Genomic DNA, 23196 nt, shown 5'->3' with positions numbered 1-23196 from the left:
GTTGTGTGCGAGAGAAATGAAGATGAGTGCGAGGGGTGGAGGGGAGGTGCGAGGTGCGAGGTGCGAGGGATGGGTTTTGTTATGCGAGGGAAAGGGGCTATCTCAAAATATGGGCTTTGTTCTACGAGGGAAAAGGGCTATCCCAAAATGGTGTCCTTAGCGAGGGAAAGAGTTTTTTTTTTTTTTTTTTACTTCGGTGGAAAAGGGTTAGGAAATTAGCGAGGGAGAGGGGACTTGCCAGGGAAGATGTACTTTGTGCGAGGGAAAGGCCTAACTCAAAATAATACCTTAGCGAGGGAAAGAGGGAGTTTTTTTTTTTTTTTTTCAAAAAAAAAAAGCGAGGGATGGGTTTTGAGGAATGGGTTTTGTTATGCGAGGGAAATGAAGATGAGTGCAAGGGATGGACGGGAGTTACGAGGGATGGGTTTGGTTATGCGAGGGAAAGGGGCTATCCCAAAATAGTGCCTTGGCCTTAGCGAGGGAAAAAAAATATATATATATATATATATATTTTTTTTGACTTCAGTGGAAAAGGGTTAGAAAATTAGCGAGGGAGGAAAACATACTTGGAAGGCGAGGGAGAGGGGACTTGCCAGGGAAAATGTACTTCATGCGAGGGAAAGGCCTAACTCAAAATAGTGCCTTAGCGAGGGAAAGAGGCTAGCTTCTTTTTTTCTTTTTTTTTGTATTTCGATGGAAAGGGATAGAAATTTAGGCAAGGGATAGAAACATACCTGGAAGGCAAGGGAGAGGTGAATTGCGAAGGAAGGGTTACTTCCTCAAAATAGTGCCTTAGTGAGGGAAAGAGGGCTTCTTTTTTTTCTTTTTTTCTTTTTTAAAATAATGCACCTTAATGGTGAATACCCTTTTTGATTTGTAAGTCTTTTGTTGATGCAGGAAAGGGGAGGTTTTGTGATATGGCTAAAGTAAAAGGGGGAAGTGTTGTGTCCCGTCGCATCGCGCAACAATCACTAGCAGGTTCTTTTGGCATTTCCAAGTCGAAAGTGGATAAATCCAAGAAAAATCTTTTTAAGGCCAAGAAGGACACGGATCCTCCAACCGTCCCTCCAACGGAGTATTGGTGTAGGGCACCTTTCTTTGGTGTCATGGATTTGTTTTGGGCGAGGGTGGATTTATTTGATGACAATGGCGGGGGCCAGACTGATTTTCTTCTTAGTGGGGTTGAGCCAGAGAAAGGGGTTGAAGCTTTTGTTCCTCTAGAGTCTATTATACATTTTCATGTGGAGAGGGGCACTTATCCTTATTCTTTTCCGGCTTTTGAGGATTATACGGGGCCCAAAGATGACTTTGATGTTTGGAGCGCAGCTATCTTTCACCATCCCTCATATTGTGAGGTGCTTGCTAGAGCTAAGATTGCTACTGTTATTTCTCAGTGTATACGGATTAGACGGGAGCCATCTTGGCTGGAGTTCGCATTGTCACGTTAGAGTTCAAGTTCTCATACTTTTATTGCGCAGTGGGCCGAGACAACCCCTACTCTAGAGGATGTAGCTGTTTTGACGGGGTTAGAGCACCTTAGATCGGCGAATCCTAGCGCAGGAAGTTTGTTCCTTAGCCAGATGGCTATTGTCAAGAGGTTGGAGGAGGCCGTGGCACCGGCAGGGAAGTTATTGAGTCGTTATCAGAATAAAGTGTTGGTAACACCTCGATCACGAAAGTGACCGAAAAACACTTTCGGGGGATGGCTTCGGTACTGGTTCGAGATCTTAGCCATCAGGTGCAAGAAATGCGGAGGATGGATTTATAGGTCCAGGAATGGAATGGGGCAAATGAGGGAGTGTTGATCATTTAGCTGCTTTCATTACATATTGGCTGTCGCAGTGCGTCTTGATGGGTAGACCTCAGGATGACATTTACCATGAGCTCTTTTCTCTTGCTGTGATTCTTGCTTCCGGCTATCCCATTCCGTTGGCTCTTTTATTTCTGGGGGGGCTATATAAGAGGTTAGATATGTATCAGGAGGGTGTTGATCGTTTCAAAGGTCAATATGATGTTACTAGCTTCATCCCTACTACCTTTCTGTAACTATTTTTGTATGAGAGATTTCCTAGCTTGGCCCCTATGCCAAGGGTGTTTTCTATTGAAGAAAGTGAGCCGCGTTCTGCTAGGTGGGCTGAGGGCTGTGTACAGGGGAGTTTGGCCAGCATTTTTAATTTTGAGGACAAGTTTGTTGCTCGTCCTTATGTCATGCCAGTTTGTGGAGTATCTTCTACCATTGCCTACCGCTTAGATGATTGTGAGCTTGTTCTTGAGCCGGGTGTATCTTATTTGGGGGGTGCAGATTCAGTGATGGTTCTTAGCACCGTTTCTGGGTATTTACCGTATTTTGTGGATGGCATAGACGGTATGGTGGCCTATAATCCTTTGAGGGTTGCTCGAAAGTTTGGTTTGGACCAAGGAGTTCTTCAACATCCTCCTTCCCCTATGCCTTCTGCGGCCGATTGTATGCAATTATATGTGTATTCTTTTCTTTCAGAAGAATTATGGCGTCGGGGTCGAGTTGTGCTAGCAAGTAAGAGTAGAATTGGTGAAACCACGCCTAGTTAGAGGAAGTTTTGGAGACGCAATCTTACATCATTTCAGGATTTCTTAAGTAGTGATCTCGCACCTGTCCATGTTGAGCTCATTCCGTCTGACGATTCTCAGTTATGTATGGCTCGCGGAGAGCGGGGCTTGTTAGCTGCAGATAGAGGAAAACTCAGCCCACTAGCTCTCCTATTTGAGGTGACTATCGCTTTGGAGCAAGCCCAGATAGTTTCTCCTGACCATCCTTCTTGTGCCAAGCGTAAAAGGTCGGCTTCTGTTTCTGTTCTTGTTCCAGTGCCTGGGTGGATACCTCCAAAGGTCGGAGGTATAGATCCGCCTACTAAAACCAGGGTTGCCCGCCAAGCGAGGGTTTGCTCAACTGACACCATTGATTCATCACAGGTAAACTTATATTTCGTATTTTGGAATTATTTGTGTGTTTGTGACGTTTCCAATATGTTTGTATTAAAATACCTGTATTGTTTGCAGGGGTCGGCTAGCGTGTGTCAGATAAAATTAGCATGGCATAATGTCTTGCCCACAGGTGGAGGAGGGTTTCATGACGGTGGCCTCCCAGTCCCCCTAGGTGTTGAGGATGATGCAGAAAATTATGAGAATGATGAAGAGGGTTCGGATCAGAGTCTTGAGATTATGGGGAAAAGGGATGATGTTGAAGACGATGTTGGATGTGACATGGTTAGTGCTAGGCCTTCTTTGTTGGATACAACGAATTCTAGGAATGCATTGGTTCCTTTGCTGGCTAAAATTGGAGGTGGTGTCCCTATTGCTTGCTTGTTTGAAGGTGGTTGTAATTTTTCACATAGCGATGTGTTTACCTCATGAGTTGGAGATGCGAGTACATCCGTGAGCTTGTCATGTGGCATTGGCTCTTCTGTGCCCGTTTCTTTACATGCTTCTACGACCTCTGCAAGCCTAGAGGGTAATGTGCTGTAATAACCCTCACCATTGCCTACCGATAAACACTGATTACCGTTAAACTGAACTGATCATGACTGATAATTGAACTAATTAAAAGTACTGAACTGACTGACCGAAATTGAAACTGAATCGAATGAATACATCTGTTTGAATTGCATTTTATCTGTTGCCTGTTTGTTTGATCTGTTCATGTCTTATGTTTAAACTGCTAATTGAAGGCCTTATCGGCGGCCGAATCCGGAAGTGATTGATGTTTTATGATCATCATGATTAATGTGATTTTGTGGTATAATCATCTGAAAACTGATTAGGTATGATTAAATTAGATTAAAATAAGCTAATTAAAGAGTTGGCCTTATTTACCAAACTAACCCTTAAGTGGCCCACTCAAAATAACATATTTGAGCCTTATGTTACACTTAAGCACACAATTCATCAGCCATTTTCTTGCTCTTGCCGACCATAGAGAGAGAGGAACTAGGGAAGTGAATTTCATCTCATTTTGCTTATAAATTGCTTGGTAATTGAAGGAATTGGAACATAGGTTGCAAATTAAGCTTCCTCACCTTGTAACTAAAGCTCTAGGTAAGGAATTCAACCCCTCTTTGTTGTGTTTAAGCTTATTCATGCAAGATTCTTGAGCCTCTAGTGATTCAAGTCTAGAATTGGTTCTTTGTTGTTGAATTAGAGCATAATTCATGCATGCATGTTAGTGTTGTTGGAGTTTGAGTTGAGTTCATGGCAAAATGTTGCATGTATGTTCACAATTATGTTCAAGTCCATGATTTCATCATGTTTTGGAAACAATTGGCTCCTTAGAGCATCAAATTGAAGCTTTGAATTGGTTTGAATTCATGCATGTTTGCATGTTCTTCATATTCTTGAAAAATGGTTTGAAATTGAGTTTGAACTAACCACCCTTGGGCTTGATTTCTCAAATTGAGCTTTAAACCATGTTATTCTATGTGTTTATAAATGTTTTCCAAAAAATGGGCCCAAGAGGATTGGTTTTGATGCATTTGGATGTGAGTTTGAGCTTGGAGGTGCAATCTGGAATTCCCAGATTTTGCACTTACGCTCGAGCAGGGTAAGTGGCGCTCGAGCGTGGAATCCGAGCATCCAGCATCTCTCTGCACTATTTTACAGTCCGCCCGAGCGGAGGATTGGGCGCTCGAGCGGAGTCATGTCTCAAGCTCGAGCGGGCGTCGAGCGGAGATTTCACTCATCCAGTACTTTTACAGTACGCTCGAGCGGGAAAGTTTACGCTCGAGCGTGTACCTTTGTTGCATTACCGCTCGAGCGGGGAAACCAGCGCTCGAGCGGGACTTTGTTTTTCTGAAAATTCTGAAACTATTTTCTGATCACATCTTTTCATCCTCATCCCATTCTAGGCGTTCTTAGGCCTAGTTTAAGACATCTTAATGAGGATATAGATGTAGAACACACCGAGGCATTAGGGATTAAGTTATTATCTTTTCCAGCTGTGTAGCTTAGTGTGTTCAATCTGTTACTTGTGTAGGGTTGGTGACTGAGGAGACGCTCTAGCATACTGTAGCCCAAACTCTGTGAGTAACGATTGTGTAAAGATATGTTCACAAATGATTATCTTCTGAACAACTGAACTGTACTGTTTTCTGAACTGATTACTGTTAACTAAATGAATGTATGTCCTATATTCTGAACTGTATTGTGGCATCCTTAGCACCTATTGTTTACTGTTACTGCGACAGAATTCTCTGTCGGTTCCCTTGTTGGAACCACTACTGTTTACTGACTGATGGCCATCATTACTGTTCGGTCTTTTAAGACCTACTGTTTACTGTATTGTTATGCTAATGGGTGTACCACATATGACTGTACCGACTGAATGACTGAATACTGTTTAAATGGACTATTTTCATACTGTAAGGACATTCATTCTTTAACCTCTTTACGCATTATGTTATTCACTGGGCTTTAGCTCACTGCTCATATATATATATAGGTGTACAGGCACCAGACCGCGGCTAGGAGCGTCAGGGTAACTCCAGTTTTGTCAAGCCAACTACTGTGCCTCACTGCGAGGTTCCGTGCCTATCGTGTTAAGGCTTAGGGGTGTTTTACAATTCCCCCTTCTGTACCGTCCCACTGTTTTTTATAGATTGAATGTTTACCGTACTGTTATATAGGGTTGAGTCCCTAGTCTGAATGATTGTAAATATTGTACATACTGTTCTGTACTGGTTATATATACACGTATAAAAGTCTTTTTCATATAGACTGTCACAGCTCAATGGACATTATTTATTTACAGTATTGGCTTCCGCCAGGCCCTGTACTCTGTTTTACTGTATTACTGTTCTGCAGGCCTTCGGTAATCTCGGATTACTGGCCGGTTACGGTGCTAAACCCATAGGGCCGGGTTTGGGTCGTGATAGAGTGGTATCAGAGCGATACTTAACCATGAGTCATACCGCACACACGTGTCCAAATGAGCTACAGGGTGTCCTAGAAAAGTAATTAGGGCATCTCATGAGCATGATAAGTGTGTGGTTATGTTATGACTGAGTTATGACTGAATACATGCTAAGTGTTAAACTGTTAAACAAATGACTGCTTATGTTTAAAACTGTTATAACTGCTTATAGCGAAATGGATAACGCAAACACTGCAAATGAACCTGAATCCTCATCTACCGAGGCAAGAATGGAAAGAATGGAAAGAATGATGGAACTGATAACTGCTAGACTTGAACAACAACAGAACTAACAGCCCCCACCTCCTCCTCCTCCGGTACAGCCGGAACCTATTGCGAATGTGAATGATGGGGATATTATTGCTCTGACCCAGAAGTTCAGCAAAATGAAACCGCCATCCTTCCAGGGAGGCCTCGAACCGTTAAAAGCTGAAGCTTGGGTTCTGGAGACAGAAAAACTATTTGAAGTATTTCCGTGCTCAGAAGCACATAAAGTATTGTTAGCTACCTTCACCCTTCAAGAAGAAGCTAGAAGGTGGTGGATGTTGATCCGCGATACAAATACTGTTATGACTTGGGCTCAGTTCAAGGAGTCCTTCTTTGAAAAGTACTTCCCACAGTGTATCAGGGATAGGAAAGTAACTGAGTTTGAACAACTGAAACAGGGCACCACGTCGGTTGCCGAATATGAAACAAAATTTACTGAACTTGCCCGTTATGCACCGCATATGGTGGATACTGAGTATAAGAAGGCCAGAAAATTTGAAGGTGGCCTTAATGTTGCAATTCTTGACCGAATAAATGTGTTGAAACTACCGACTTTTGTGGGTGTTCTCGACCGGGCATTGATGGCCGAGTCGAACATTGCCGAAGTGAAACAATCTGAAACACCAATAACTGAATGGCATGGGAAAAGGCAGGGTTTCAAATTTAAGAAAGGCAAGCACAACCCGGCCAACAAGAAACAGAATACGGGGTCGACGACTCGCCCCAGCCAAGGGAGTGGGTTCATACCACCCTGTTCTGAGTGTGGCAAGAAGCACAAAGGGGTCTGCTACAAAATATCTGGAGCCTGTTACAGGTGTGGCAAGGTGGGTCACATGGTTAAAGACTGCCCCTCTGCCCCACAAGCCAGTAGTAAAGCTGCACCAAGCGTGGCAGCATCAACTGTAGCACCAAAGCCTAACCCCAAAGCTACCGGGAAAGAGCCCATGAGGCAGGGCCGAGTGTTCGCCCTAGTACCGGGAGACGTGCAAAATACTGAAACCATTGTGTTAGGTATCCTCTCTATTTGTACACAAAATGCATATGTATTGATTGATTCGGGGTCTACACATTCTTATGTATCGCATGCTTTCTCACGGAAATTGAATAGACCCTTAGAACCCATGAACTATCTGCTAGCCGTATCATCACCCGTAGGGGGATCCATGACATGTGCTTATTTGTACCCCGCATGTGAAATTATTGTTGGGGATATGCATCTGTTTATTGATTTACTGCCATTGAACATTGATCATTTTGATGTAATATTGGGGATGGATTGGTTACAAAAATATCATGCCACTATTGACTGTATGACCAAGCAAGTTGTTTTCTGTCCACCTGGTTTGCCTGAATTTGTGTTTAATTGGAGTGGAGTAGTACCTCCTCCGTATTTGATTTCGTCAGTGAAAGCTGTTAAATGAATTAGTAAGGGGTGTAAAGGATATCTGTGTTCTGTGCTGACTGTGTCTACTGATGATAGTGTTACGACTGATGTGAATTGTATTCCTATAGTCAGGGAATTCCCAGATGTATTTCCAGATGATCTACCAGGGGATTTGATTGACAGGGAGATTGAATTTACCGTTGATGTAATTCCGGGTACGCAGCCGATATCGAAAGCTCCTTACAGAATGGCCCCAACCGAACTGAAGGAGTTGAAAGTGCAACTACAGGAACTGCTGGATAAGAAGTTTATCAGGCCCAGTACTTCACCATGGGGTGCACCGGTTTTGTTTGTAAACAAGAAAGATGGCTCGCTGAGACTGTGCATTGATTACCGTGAATTGAACAAGGTAACTGTGAAAAATAAATACCCATTGCCACGTATTGACGATTTATTTGATCAGTTACAGGGTGCACAAGTGTTTTCCAAAATTGATCTCAGATCAGGGTATCATCAACTGAAGGTTAAACCGGAAGACATTGATAAAACTGCTTTTAGAACGAGGTATGGCCATTATGAATTTTTAGTTATGCCATTCGGAGTCACGAATGCCCCTGCTGCTTTTATGGACCTCATGAACAGAATTTTTAAACCATACCTTGATGACTTTATTGTTGTATTTATTGATGACATATTGATTTACTCCAAGAGTATAGAAGAACATGAACAACATCTGAGACTTGCCTTACAAACCTTAAGGAAACAGAAACTGTATGCTAAATTGTCTAAATGTGAATTCTGGCTTGACCATGTTATGTTTTTGGGGCATGTTGTTAGCAAAAATGAAATTTCTGTTGATCCGCAGAAAATTGAAGCTGTGGTGAACTGGCCGAGACCGACAAATGTGACTGAAGTCCGAAGCTTTTTGGGATTGGCTGGATATTACAGAAGATTTGTCAAAGATTTCTCCAAAATTGCTTTACCATTGACTCAACTAACTCAGAAGGGGATATCATTTGACTGGACTGACCAAAAAGAATCTGCTTTTCAGGAGTTGAAAACTCGACTTGTAACTGCACCGGTTTTGACTTTACCTTCAGGTACAGATGGTTATATTGTATTTAGTGATGCTTCTCATAAGGGTTTGGGGTGTGTTTTAATGCAGAATGGGAGAGTTATTGCTTATGCTTCCCGACAGTTGAGACCACATGAAAAGAACTACCCGACCCATGACCTGGAACTTGCTGCGGTGGTGTTTGCACTGAAAATTTGGCGTCACTATCTGTATGGGGTGACATGTGAAGTATACACCGACCACAAGAGTTTAAAATATTTCTTCACACAGAAAGAACTGAACATGAGACAGCTGAGATGACTGGAACTGATAAAGGACTATGACCTATAGATCTTGTACCACCCGGGAAAAGCCAACACCGTTGCCGATGCACTGAGCCGGAAATCGATTGGAAACTTAGCCTGTTTACTCACCGGACAGAAAGAGTTGCTTTGTGACCTTGAAAAATCTGAAATTAAAATTGTTTTGCGAGAACAAGGTGGAACCTTAACTGCTATTTCTGCACAACCGGCACTGATTGAAGAGATTAAAGAGAAACAGCAACAGGATGACTTCTTGAAAAAGATCATCGAAGAAAGAGAATCTAAACCGAGACCGGGATTCAAATTTGAGAATAATGTACTGAAATTTCAAGAAAGACTGTGTATACCGAATGATACTGAACTGAAAAGAAGGGTTCTGCAAGAGGGCCACAACTCAAGATTTTCTATCCATCCGGGGAATACGAAAATGTACCAAGATCTGAAACAGAATTTCTGGTGGCCGGGAATGAAGAAAGAAATTGCCGACTTTGTGTCCAAATGTCTTCATTGCCAACAGGTCAAAGCTGAACATCAACGACCTGCCGGATTATTGCAACCCCTACCCATACCAGAGTGGAAATGGGAACATATCACAATGGATTTTATCGTTGGGTTACCTCGCTCCAGAAAAGGTATGGATTCAATTTGGGTTATTGTCGATGGACTAACCAAATCTGCTCACTTCTTATCTGTCAAGACAATCTATAATGCGGACAAACTGGCTGTTATCTATATTGATGAAATTGTGAGACTGCATGGAGTGCCTGTGTCTATTGTTTCTGACAGGGATTCGAAGTTCACATCGAGGTTTTGAAAAAGTCTACAGACCGCATTGGGTACTGAATTGAGGCTGAGTAGTGCCTATCATCCTCAGACAGATGGACAGTCAGAAAGGACCATCCAAACTCTGGAGGATTTACTGAGAATGTGTGTCCTTGATTTTCAAGGAGATTGGGAAAGTCATCTGCCATTAGCTGAATTCGCTTACAACAACAGCTACCATTCGAGTATTGGTATGGCGCCTTTTGAGGCATTGTATGGCAGAAAATGTAGATCTCCGATTTGCTGGGCAGAAGTTGGAGACGGGCCTTTGCTTGGGCCCGAGATCGTATATGAGACGACTGAAAAAGTGAAACTGATACAACAGAGACTGAAAACTGCGCAGAGCAGACAGAAGAGTTATGTTGACGTCAGAAGACGAGACAGAGAATATGAAGTGGGTGATCACGTTTTTGTGAAAGTGACACCAATGAAGGGCCAGACTCGTTTTGGAGTCAAAGGCAAGTTAGCGCCAAGATACGTCGGACCGTATGAGATTATTAAGAAAATCAATCCGGTGGCGTATCAAGTTGCGCTTCCTCCTGAAATGGAGCACATGCATAACGTTTTTCACATTTCGATGTTAAGAGATTATCTCCGGGATCCCTTCCATGTAATTGAGCCTACTTGGGTAGTGTTGAGTGATGACTATACTTACGAGGAACGGCCTATACAGATCGTAAACAGACGGATCAAGAAACTGAGGAACAAAGAGATCCCGCTAGTGAAAGTTGACTGGCAAAACCACGGTTGCGTCTATGCCACCTGGGAAAGGGAAGATGACATGGCCAAACGATATCCTGAACTATTTCCACTGAATCCTGTTTTCTCCCAGAATAAAGGTAACTCGAGTTTAGAGGACTAAACTCTTTATAAGGAGGGGAGACTGTAATAACCCTCACCACTGCCTACCGATAAACACTTATTACCGTTAAACTGAACTGATCATGACTGATAATTGAACTAATTAAAAGTACTGAACTGACTGACCGAAATTGAAACTGAATTGAATGAATACATCTGTTTAAATTGCATTTTATCTGTTGCCTGTTTGTTTGATCTGTTCATGTCTTATGTTTAAACTGCTAATTGAAGGCCTTATCGGCGGCCGAATCCGGAAGTGATTGATGTTTTATGATCATCATGATTAATGTGATTTTGTGGTATAATTATCTGAAAACTGATTAGGTATGATTAAATTAGATTAAAATAAGCTAATTAAAGAGTTGGCCTTATTTACCAAACTAACCCTTAAGTGGCCCACTCAAAATAACATATTTGAGCCTTATGTTACACTTAAGCACACAATTCATCAGCCATTTTCTTGCTCTTGCCGACCATAGAGAGAGAGAGGAACTAGAGAAGTGAATTTCATCTCATTTTGCTTATAAATTGCTTGGTAATTGAAGGAATTGGAACATAGGTTGCAAATTAAGCTTCCTCACCTTGTAACTAAAGCTCTAGGTAAGGAATTCAACCCCTCTTTGTTGTGTTTAAGCTTATTCATGCAAGATTCTTGAGCCTCTAGTGATTCAAGTCTAGAATTGGTTCTTTGTTGTTGAATTAGAGCATAATTCATGCATGCATGTTAGTGTTGTTGGAGTTTGAGTTGAGTTCATGGCAAAATGTTGCATGCATGTTCACAATTATGTTCAAGTCCATGATTTCATCATGTTTTGGAAACAATTGGCTCCTTAGAGCATCAAATTGAAGCTTTGAATTGGTTTGAATTCATGCATGTTTGCATGTTCTTCATATTCTTGAAAAATGGTTTGAAATTGAGTTTGAACTAACCACCCTTGGGCTTGATTTCTCAAATTGAGCTTTGAACCATGTTATTCTATGTGTTTATAAATGTTTTCCAGAAAATAGGCCCAAGAGGATTGGTTTTGATGCATTTGGATGTGAGTTTGAGCTTGGAGGTGCAATCTGGAATTCCCAGATTTTGCACTTACGCTCGAGCGGGGTAAGTGGCGCTCGAGCGTGGAATCCGAGCATCCAGCATCTCTCTGCACTGTTTTACAGTCCGCTCGAGCGGAGGATTGGGCGCTCGAGCGGAGTCATGTCTCAAGCTCGAGCGGGCGTCGAGCGGAGATTTCACTCATCCAGTACTTTTACAGTACGCTCGAGCGGGAAAGTTTACGCTCGAGCGTGTACCTTTGTTGTATTACCGCTCGAGCGGGGAAACCAGCGCTCGAGCGGGACTTTGTTTTTCTGAAAATTCTGAAACTATTTTCTGATCACATCTTTTCATCCTCATCCCATTCTAGGCGTTCTTAGGCCTAGTTTAAGACATTTTAATGAGGATATAAATGTAGAACACACCGAGGCATTAGGGATTAAGTTATTATCTTTTCTAGCTGTGTAGCTTAGTGTGTTCAATCTGTTACCTGTGTAGGGTTGGCGACTGAGGAGACGCTCTAGCATACTGTAGCCCAAACTCTATGAGTAACGATTGTGTAAAGATATGTTCACAAATGATTATCTTCTGAACAACTGAACTGTACTGTTTTCTGAACTGATTACTGTTAACTGAATGAATGTATGTCATATATTCTGAACTGTATTGTGGCATCCTTAGCACCTACTGTTTACTGTTACTGCGACAGAATTCTCTGTCGGTTCCCTTATTGGAACCACTACTGTTTACTGACTGATGGCCATCATTACTGTTCGGTCTTTTAAGACCTACTGTTTACTGTACTGTTATGCTAATGGGTGTACCACATATGATTGTACCGACTGAATGACTGAATACTGTTTAAATGGACTGTTTTCATACTGTAAGGACATTCATTCTTTAACCTCTTTACGCATTATGTTATTCACTGGGCTTTAGCTCACTGCTCATATATATATGTAGGTGTATAGGCACCAGACCGCGGCTAGGAGCGTCAAGGTAACTCTAGTTTTGTCAAGCCAACTACTGTGCCTCACTGCGAGGTTCCGTGCCTATCGTGTTAAGGCTTAGGGTTGTTTTACAATTCCCCTTCTGTACCGTCCCACTGTTTTGTATAGACTGAATGTTTACCGTACTGTTATATAGGGTTGAGTCCCTAGTCTGAATGATTGTAAATATTGTACATACTGTTCTGTACTGGTTATATATACACGTATGAAAGTCTTTTTCATATAGACTGTCACAGCTCAATGGACATTATTTATTTATAGTATTGGCTTCCGCCAGGCCCTGTACTCTGTTTTACTGTATTATTGTTCTGCAGGCCTTCGGTAATCTCGGATTACTGGCCGGTTACGGTGCTAAACCCATAGGGCTGGGTTTGGGTTGTGATATGTGCCCACCATTCCTTCGAGCTCCGAAGTTGGAGTCATCTCGCCTATTGTTTCAGCTGGTTCAAACTTGGGTGGTGTGCTCGTACGCGTGTTTGGCTTCATTCAGAAAGGTGCCAGTGATATTGGAAGTAGCCTTCAAAGGCCATCACTGCCAGCTATTGATGGAGATTATTCCCTTATTCATGCTACTGATGGAGATTTTTCTCCTATGCATCTTCCCCGTGGGAGTGTGATTCTTAAAGGGATGGATGGGAAGGAAAAGCTACTGGAACCAACTGTGTTGTTTGTCGGGGTAAAAGTAGAGTTAATTCCTCGACTACTTTTTGTTCTTCATTATAAACCCACCACTTTCATGCACTTAAGTAGCTCCTATCTTTGGACTTACTTTTTGGATGGGTTTGGAAAATTCCTTAAGGAGCTTTACAAGTTGTCCCCGGAGACAGCTTTTCTTGATGAGGTGTTGGCCCAACGTAATGTTTTGGGCGAGTTTCGAGATGGCCGGATTAACAGAATGGAGGTGGGTTGGCTAGATGATTGGTTGTCTCTTCTTGACTCCCGGGTTAGGAGAAGGATGACTAAGGCTGAGCTAGGCGAGGTAAATAAGGCTTTGGTTGCTGCTGTGCGAGTGGAAGAGGAACACAAGCTATCTTTTGAGCGAGCACAGAAAACTTTGAATGAAGCAGAATTGGCGACTTCCATCTTAAAGAAAAAGAAAGCCATTCTTGAAGCATGACTGGCAGGTGAAGAAGAAAGCCAAGGGGGAGGAGATCAATCTTTCCAAGACTTGATTTGATTTAGTTGTATCATAGCCTTGATGGCTTAGGTTTCAGCAGTGTAAAGGCTTCCCGTCAAAGCCATGCCTGAAAAGTTGCCCTTCCTGCAAAAAGAATTTCGAAGCTCGTTTCTTGATTATTGCAGCTGTAGAGCGGTCTGACAGAATGATGCTTCTTTGAGGTAATCTATATACACCTGACGCCAGTCAGAAATGATTTCTGCAAAATTACATTTATCTTTTGGAGGGAATTCCTGGCATTTGGTGCACTTTCCCTGAAGGTCGTTTGCTTCTTTGGCCATAGTAGGCCAATAATATCCCTGTCGTTGTAGCCTCCTGTAGAGGCTCACGTCTCATGTTCCGCAAGAACGATTGTGAACCCCTTCTAGCTTAGACTTGGCTTCAGTAAGGTCGATGCATCGTGCTAGCAGACCCTCAGTCCCTCTGTAGCAGAGGACTCCTTGGTAAATCGTGAAGTGTTTAATTTCACTCAAAGGTAGTTTACTTGAGGGGGGGCGGAGCTCATCGATAATTGGGGTTCTCCAGTCAGCGAGTTCTTTTTCAGGAAAAATAGTTGTTACCGAGCACGACATGGAGTGCTTCAAAACTTCTATCTTAGTTGATTCTTCCACGAATTCTACTTTAGAAGCCAAGGTAGCAAGGGCGTCTGGGTGTCGATTGTTGGAGCGAGGAGCGTGTTCTATCCTTACCATGTCAAATTTGTCTGTCAACCTTTGGACAATGGTTCTGTATGAGGCCAAAGGGGACTCTTTGATAGCATAGTCTCTATTGGTCTGCTTGACCACCAAATTAGAGTCGCCTTTGATACATAGGAGACTTACTCCTAGGTGGAGTGCTGTCATAAACGCTAATATCAGGGCTTCGTATTCCGCCTCGTTGTTAGAGCATTTAAAATCCAGTTTATATAACAAATTGACATCAGTTTGATTTGGAGAAATAAGGACTATTCTAGCTCCTCTCCCTTTAGAGGTGGACGATCTATCGAAACTCAAACTCCATTCTCCTTTGGTGTTTACTTCAGCCGCTTGGAACTCATCTCCTGGCAATTCATCCGAGGCGGCTCATGTTCTCCACTAGGGAAGTGAGCCAAGAGGTCGGCAAGCGCTTGACTCTTGATGGCCTTGGGAGCTTTGCAAGTGATGTCATATTCTGCTAATGATAGGAGCCAGCGAGCTGGCCTGCCGGAGAGCGCTGGTCTAGTGAGGAGAAAGCGAATGAGATCACTCTTGGTCATGATATGGTTGAGGTAAGAAAGAAGGTAATGGCGGAGCTTTTTAGCGGCAAAGACTAGGGCGAGGCAGTGCCGCTCAATGGGGGAATATCAGATCTCAGCTCCTTGGACAACTCTACTTATGTAGTACATGGGTCGTTCGAGTCCGTCAATTTCCTGGGCAAGCAGCGTTCCGGCTGATTTCGGCGTGGAAGTGATGTAGAGGAGTAAGGGCCTTGCCGGCTAAGGAGGGGTCATAGAGAGAGGGGAAATTAAAGCTGACTTCACTCATTCGAATGCTTGTTGGTGCTCCTTATTCCAAATGAACCTGACGTCCTTCTTTAGTAAGGAATTGAAGGGTTGTGTTATTTTGGCCATAGTTGGGATAAACCGTCTCAAGTAAGATGCCTGACCAAGGAAGGTTCTCAACTCGTCTAGATTGGTTGGTCGTGGCATATTTTTGATGGCGGCGACCTTTGCTGGGTTAGGGTCTATCCCATAGCGAAAAACGATGCAACCAAGGAACTTGCCGGCAGTGACTCCGAATGCGTATTTAAGCGGGTTCATTCTAAGTCTGTATTTCTTACAGCGTTCAAAGACTCTTTGAAGGTCTCTAATGTGACTGGTCTCCTCTTTGGATTTCACTACCAAATCATCAATGTAATATTCCAAGGATTTGTGCAACATATCATGAAAGATGGCTGTCATAGCTCTTTGGTATGTTGCTCCCACGTTTTTTTAATCTAAAAGGCATTACAGTATAGAAAACGTTACCTATAGGGGTGCGAAATGCCATCTTTGGGGCATCCTCTGGAGCCATCTTGATTTGGTTGTAGCTGCTGAAGCCATCCATGAATGAGAACATATGGTGCCTCGCTGTTAAATCAATCAATGTGTCTATGTTTGGGAGTGGGAACTCATCTTTTGGGTAAGATTTGTTTAGATCTCTGAAGTCAACGCACACTCGAATTTGACCATTCTTTTTGATAACTGGGACGATACTAGAAAGCCAGGTGGGATGTTAGATGGGCTTGATAAACCCTGCTCCAAGCAGCTTTACCACTTCGTCCTTGATGTTGAGCTCCACCTCGGGCCTATAAAATCTTACCCCTTGCTTGACTGGGCGAGCTAGGGGGATGACGTTCAAACAGTGCATGGTAACATCTTTGTCTAATCCTGGCATTTCTTCATATGTCTACGCGAAAACGTCCGAGTATTTCTTGATCAACTCGATGAGGGGCCCCCTTTGTTCTGTTGGAAGATCTTTGCAAATGAAGATAGGACGCTTGAATTCCCCTTCAGGGGCTATATTGATTTCTTCCAGTTCTTGCTTTTGGGGCCGAGGGCTGTCCTGTAAACACTCCGGAGCAGGTCGAACATCTTGCAATCCATCTTGCTTTAGGATTGCAACTAAGTTGGCGGGGACTTGGTTAGGAGATGAAATGGTTGCCTTGGCGAGGGGTTTAACTTTTGAGTCTTCGACTCCATCCAAATGAGTTATCGCAAGACAATAGGATCTGTCAAAGTGTTTATCTGTTGCTGGAAAAGCCATGACTTTTTTTCTCCTTCTACTCTTCTTGTCTCTACTTTTTTTATTCTTTGCCATTGGCGGGGGTTGGGCCAGCGCAGACAAGGTGTAGCAACAGTGATCTCCACTTAGTTCACGATGGGCGATTGCTATTTCGTCTAGCTGGGGGTCAGCATTGATAACCTTTGCCAACCCCTCACACCGTCATAAACGGTATACCACTCTGCCATTTTTTGTTTGAAACCTGGTGACTTTAGGGAGCTTTCTTGAGGGCTCTGATTTGGTGAATGTCTTTCTGCGAGGTGGTGATGAATCTTCTTCAGAGAGGTCATCCCAGTCAAGTGTAGGAGTTCCTCGAAGTGACAGGGGAGGTTGATCTTCATCGACATGATTGTAAAATACTACATCTGCCATGTGAGCTTCATCTACTCGAAAAGGCTTTTGAGAGCCAACTATGGCTACTACCTCATTGTTGTAGATTGTTTTGACACATTGATGGTAGGTGGACGGGATCGCAGCATATCTGTGAAGCCAAGTTCTCCCTAGGAGAGCCTGATAGGTCGTCTCTGCTTCTATAACATGGAACTTAGTAGTAGAGCGAATTGGTCTCACTACTAAGTCTAACTGGACATGACCTATGGCTTTAATTTTTTGGCTTCCAAAACCGGTGATGGAGATGGGTTGTCTGACTAAGTGCTTTTGTGGGATCTTGGCTGCCTGGAAAGTAGAATAAGGCATTACATTGAGTAAAGCTCCTCCATCCATGAATCCTCTTTGAAACTCCATCCCATTGATGAATACTGGGACGTAGAGGGGACGGTTATGTGGAAACAGTACTTGCTTGTCAACCTCGGTAAAGGTTATCGCCAAGGAGTTATCCGTGAATACTTTCCTTACTGATCCGCTTACACTTATGCATGTTTCACCATTCTGCTCCGCAAGTCTTAAAAAGGCCTTGGTGGCTTCAAAGTGTGTTGCTTCAAACAAGCCGAATTGGTCGAAGAACCACTTGAACTTTGTCGATTTCTTAAGCGCTATCACACGCCTGGTCTCAAAGTCCGGACAAGTGGGAGCTGGGAGTTCAGAGAGCTTGCACACCATTGGCTCTTCCATCTCGTCATAATGCGAAAGCATCATGACCGTCTTGTCATTATCCTTGTGGTGCGGGAGAGGATCTTTCAAGACATCTTCTGTTTGGCGGGGTAGCTCCAAAGCGTTGTCAGACATCATTTTTTGAACTAGGGATCTGAGTGCCTAACATTCCGTAGTAGGATGTTTAATGGAACGATGGTATATGCAATAGTCGGCCCGTGCTTGCTCCTTTTTGGTAACATGTTGCCTTGGCTCCAAGAGGTGAACTTTTCCATCTTCTACCCAGGCGTTGAGAAGTGCTTGTGCCTCGTTCAATGAGATAGGTAATGGCGAGGGAATTTGATCAAACTTTCTCTTTTTTGCCTACAGGTCTTCTCTTCCTGCAGAGGATCCTTTGGCTGCATATACAGCGTGGTTGCGTCGGTTAGGCCTCCATAAGAAAGGTTGAGATGCCGTTGGTCGCCATGAGTGGGGTTGTGGTGCTGTCATTCGTGCCCCTGATCTTACTGTTTCACTTATGTTTCGGGCCGCAGCACATAAAGCGGAAAAGTCAGGGAAGTGGTGGTTGACCAACTGGAGTTTATAAGTCGTGAGCATCTCTTTGATGCAGAATGACACCAGCTGGTGTTCTTCCATCGGGTCTTGAATGTCTACTGCTTTTTTCTTGAAACGGCAGACGTAAACGAGGATGTCCTCCCCAAGTCGTTGTGTTTCCCTCATAAGATGAAGGGTGGTTAACCTTTCCTCAACGTAGAAGAACTTGATGTAAAACTTTTTTACCAAGTCTTCCCATGAAGAGATAGAGCCAGCAGCGAGGTTGGCATACCACGAGAATGCTCGATCTGTGAGGGATTTGGAGAATTCTCTCATGCGGAGGTTTCGGTCCTCTCGGTGAGCCCCAAGAGCGTCAAGAAAGCGTGAAACATGTTCCCTGGCATTCCCTTTTCGTCCGTCGAAACAGACAAACTTGGGTACTGTGCATCCTACTGGATATGGAAGATTTGCGATGTGAATAGGGTAGGGGGGACGGAGGTCCAACTCTGCGGAGGCAGGGATGTGACCTTTGTTCGTTTGAAGTAGGCTATGTATGTGCTCTTTTACTACCTCCAATGTTAATGGCTGGGAAGGGTTTTGATCTGCCGAAAGAGCTGGAGAGCCAGTCGAAATCACTACGGTGGGAGCCCCACTAACGGATCTAACTTGTGGTGGAGGTGTTTGGCTGGGAGCTAATGGAGGGAGCGGGGTGACTGTTTGTCCTCCCGCTTGGGTTCGCAAGTTGTTTTGTGTAGCGAGGTTGGCTTCTGAGCCATTCTGGGCTAATGGTGGAGCGCCATTTTGTGATGATGTAGGGGGGTTAGATGATGATGGAAGCGTAAGTGCCCTTTGTAAGGCTAGCAAGGCATCCATTAAGAGTTGTTGGTTCTATTGAAGAGAGGTGACGCTCTCAGTCAATACACGTAGCTGATCTGCTATAACCGGTTGGGAGGATTGTTCTTCCGGAGAGCCGCCGGAGTTATGTTCCGAGGTCTCCGCCAAGGTCTCCCTACCGCCACCTTGGGATGTCGTTACTCCAGTTCCAGTGTTCTTTTTGGGTGCCATGTGAAGCGAGCACCACTCTTCCCCAGCAGAGTATAATGTGGGTGAGAAGTGTGGTTAGAGGTAGTCCGGGAAGATGGCGGGCACTTCAATGGCCTGAGATCACCGGAGGTAGAGAGGAGGAGATCAAAGCAAGCTTGGAGAGGGAGAGGTTGGCAGTGATAGACCTTGAATACTAATGTAAAGTGAGAGAGGGTGTTTAAGCATGAGACTTGGTTGTATTGTTGTTGTTGTGTCTCGCTGCATATACGATACGTTATATAGGCCACAGGAGTATTGGAGCCCAAGCAAACTGTTGGACAGGTGGCTTGTTCTCCTCAACTCTGCCAGAAGTGATGTAAGCCCTTCTGCCATCTGTGGCTTGACAGTAGACGGAGAGCAACGCTTCATGGCAGGCGGAAAGTAACGTTTCGTATATGTATCGGATGACATGAATATAAGGTCATTGTTGCCTCTTCTCCAAGCCTGGTCGATATGGAGTTGTCTTAGCAAGAAGACAACCATCTCGACGATCCCATGACCTCAGCCGCCAGTCCAGTATCCTCTAATGATCCCGCATAGTAGTGCCTGGGTCCTGCTCCCAACCCAGGCATCCAAGTAGATAAATGGGCCAGGGCCCACCTTAGTGTTTAAGAGAGCCAGGGCTCGCTTCTAAGCGACCAAGTAGGAGAATAGGCCGCGAGCTTATCTCAATGTTAGAGCCATTGTTTATCAATCCAAGTCCAAGTGAGCTGGGGGCTGATTGTATTGTTGTTTGGTCTTGGAGCGAGGTATGAAGGACCATGGGCCCTACGGGGCCATGGTGCTACCTGTTGCATGGCTCTTCATATCTAGATATATTTAGGCTTATATGTATGCTCCCGCTTAGACTAAGCATATAGTCTTGGCTGCCTTGGCACATGGTGTCCGTAGGGCTCGCCATGTATCAAGCATACGACATGCCCGACGTGGTGCCTTATTGGTCTGCCACGTGGGTGGGGTTGACATGCCCGACGTGATGCCTTATTGGTCTGCCATGTGGGTGAGGTTTTGGTGATGTGGCACCTGTAGGGCTTACCATGTATTGAGCTTGATACAAGTACCCAGAGTACTCATTGTGGGGCATTTTGGTCCTTAAAATATGCGTTTTATTTCATTTTAGTTTCTTTGTATGCAGTTTCTTTGCATTTTCGTCTCTGATGTTTTAATTTTGTTGTATTTTTTTTTTTTAAATTCTGAGAATCCACCCTGCAATTACTAATTTTGAACAATGTTGATGCTTAAGACTCAAGTGTAATAGATGGCATGTTTTGGAAATCAATTGAAATCGTTAAAAGATTGATGACTAAAGGGTAGTAAAGCCCATACTTTGAAGATCATTTGTCTAATTAACCCTAATAAATAAATATCTTAGGATAATAATCAAATACGCTAACTCAATTGACTAATCCTGTATACTTTTATTTGAAAGGTTAGGTGTCTATCCTTGTGAAAAGCATATATTGATAATTTATCCCTCTATTATGGGGCATGTTTGTTAACATTTGTTGGGTCGGATGGACCTATCTTCAAGTCTATTTCAGTAATTTGAATTGAATCATTTATTTTACAGGGTTTGTCGAGTAAAGAATTCAATCAAACTACTGGACATGGATAGTCATATGATCATATAACATTTATTTTTAAAAAAATTAAACGATTTATTTTCAATATCATATTTGTTATTTATTTTTTAAAAATAAATAATCTAATTAGCAAACCTTAAAAATTTAATGATTTAATCACTGAGATAGGCCGCCAAATTGTCTCACAAAGCCTAGCAGGACCTTATGGTTGTGTTTAATTAATAAATTTGGAAAAAAATTTAAAAAAGAAAACAAAAAAAATAATTATAATTACATATCATTCAATTTTATATACCTTTTCTTTGTGTCATTTTTAAATTTATAAGTCAAACACAAATCTAAGCCCTAGTTTGGAAAGACTAAATAAGTGTACTTTTTGACTTTTTATGAAATATGAGTTAGGTTTAGGTTGGGTTTGAAGTGATGTATTAGAGAGGTGATGTGACTTAAATAAGATGATGTAACTTAAATAGGATAGTGACTTTTTAATTTTTTATCTTTTTTCAATATTTCCAAACTAGCCTAAGTCTAATGTGAGAGATAGTCCATTTCAAAAAAATAAAAATAAAAATAAAAATAAAGATAAAGATCAAGATGGGTCTTATCTAGGAATTAGAATACTAAAGTTAGGGGTCATGATGAAAGGCAAAACTTTTTAAAAAAATCATGCATGGTTTGACGGAATTTTCAAATTGACGGAATTTTCGCTGTTTTCACACATACGTGGGGTATAGATTACGAAATTTGACAATCAATCTCATCATGATTTTTTGACTAACGACTATTTTTTTTTTTATTAAAAAATAAGATGGGACTTAACCTATCTACCCATGCTGCTTTGATGCTGCTTTGAGTGGCGTAATTAGAAATTTAGTCTAAGTTTGGCATGATTGAAAAAAGATAAAAAGTCAAAAAATCACTATCCTATTTAAGTCACATCATCTTATTTAAGTCATATCACCTCTCTAACACATCACTTCAAACCCAACCCAAACTCAACCCATATTTCATAAAAAGTCAAAAAGTGTACTTATTTAGTCTTCCCAAACTAGGCCTTAATAGAAATAGGATATAAATTAATGATAATATTAATGTGTTTGGTTTGAGTTTTTTAAATTAAATTTTTTAAAAATTGAGTTTTTTAATTTTTGTTTATTTTTGTTTTTAGTGAATATTTTTAAAATTTTAAATATTTTTTTATTTTTTTAGATGCACTTTATTTAGATGTATTTAAAAAGTAAAAAAATTGTGAAAAAATATTTTTAAAATTTAATAAATACATAAAAATATAAATAATGTACATAATTATCGTATTTCTTTTTTTTTTTGTATTTTTAATATTTAGTAAATTTTCAAAAGGTTTTTTTCACAATTTTTTTTTATTTTTTAGGTATATTTATGCTAGGTATGTCTAAAAATTAAAAAAATTACTTAAAATATTAAAAAAATTTAGTAAAAATTAAAAAAACACGAAAAACAAGAAAGTGAAATTTTTTGAAAAGTATTTTTGGGAAACCCTAACTAAGCAATTTTTTTAATTTTTTTATAATAAACAATAATGAGATATTACTAAACTTAAATATTAAGAGTCTATTTGGATAAATGTGAATTTTAAATTAAAGGATTTGAGATTAAATTTTATATAAATATTGGGGAGCAACTATTTATAGGTAGTTTGAAAAATTAAAAAAGAAGATAAGTTGGAATAGAAATAATATATTTTAGTAGAGAAATTCTATAAAATATACCATAAAAAAAAGTGTCTATCATATGTCGCAATTATGATTTTCATGGTCTTTAGTTATAACACATTATAGTGTTAGATATAATTTAGTTATAATTTCTTGTAGTTGTTATTTTGGTTATGACTATATATCAAGTAATAGTTAGTTATGATTCATTTTGATATTAGTTATGGCCTATTATAATTTTTTATTTTTATTTTTATAATTGAAGATGTGTTGCTTGATTATAATTTATATAGTGGTCATTTTAATTATGAATGGAAAGAAATATATGGAGGACAAACTCTACACGTCAAATGTACCTAAAAATTCAATAATTAAAATGAGGTTAATTGTGTTTGCATGTCAACAATGATAGACATCACCATTATATTGAAATTTTCATAAATAATAATATAACTTATCATAGTCTCTTTACTTTTAATCAAAATAACCATTATTGTTCTCATAATTTTAAAAATGTCATTGATATTTCACTTTAAATAATATTTTTATAAATTTTTTTATTTAAAATATTTTCTTTATGTTTGAAAAAAAAAAATTCCA

At 41.5% G+C, this 23196-nt stretch overlaps 1 protein-coding gene across 1 annotated transcript; it reads right to left on the bottom strand.

Moving 5' to 3' along the window:
* Positions 1-14207: 14207 nt before the first annotated feature.
* LOC145821943 (uncharacterized) lies at positions 14208-14717 on the bottom strand. The gene has a single exon (XM_082918513.1). The coding sequence runs from the start codon at positions 14715-14717 to the stop codon at positions 14208-14210; it is 510 nt and encodes a 169-aa protein (XP_082774639.1).
* Positions 14718-23196: the final 8479 nt, after the last annotated feature.

The sequence above is a fragment of the Camellia sinensis genome, chromosome 3 (genome assembly GCF_055761805.1).
Source record: "Camellia sinensis isolate YWXY chromosome 3, ASM5576180v1, whole genome shotgun sequence".
Classification (NCBI taxonomy): domain Eukaryota; kingdom Viridiplantae; phylum Streptophyta; class Magnoliopsida; order Ericales; family Theaceae; genus Camellia; species Camellia sinensis.
This window is presented reverse-complemented; position numbering and strand designations above follow the sequence as displayed.

Excerpts from the sequence above, each read along its gene's own strand:
- LOC145821943 (XM_082918513.1), bottom strand. The coding sequence starts at position 14,717 with ATGACAGCACTCCACCTAGGAGTAAGTCTCCTATGTATCAAAGGCGAC.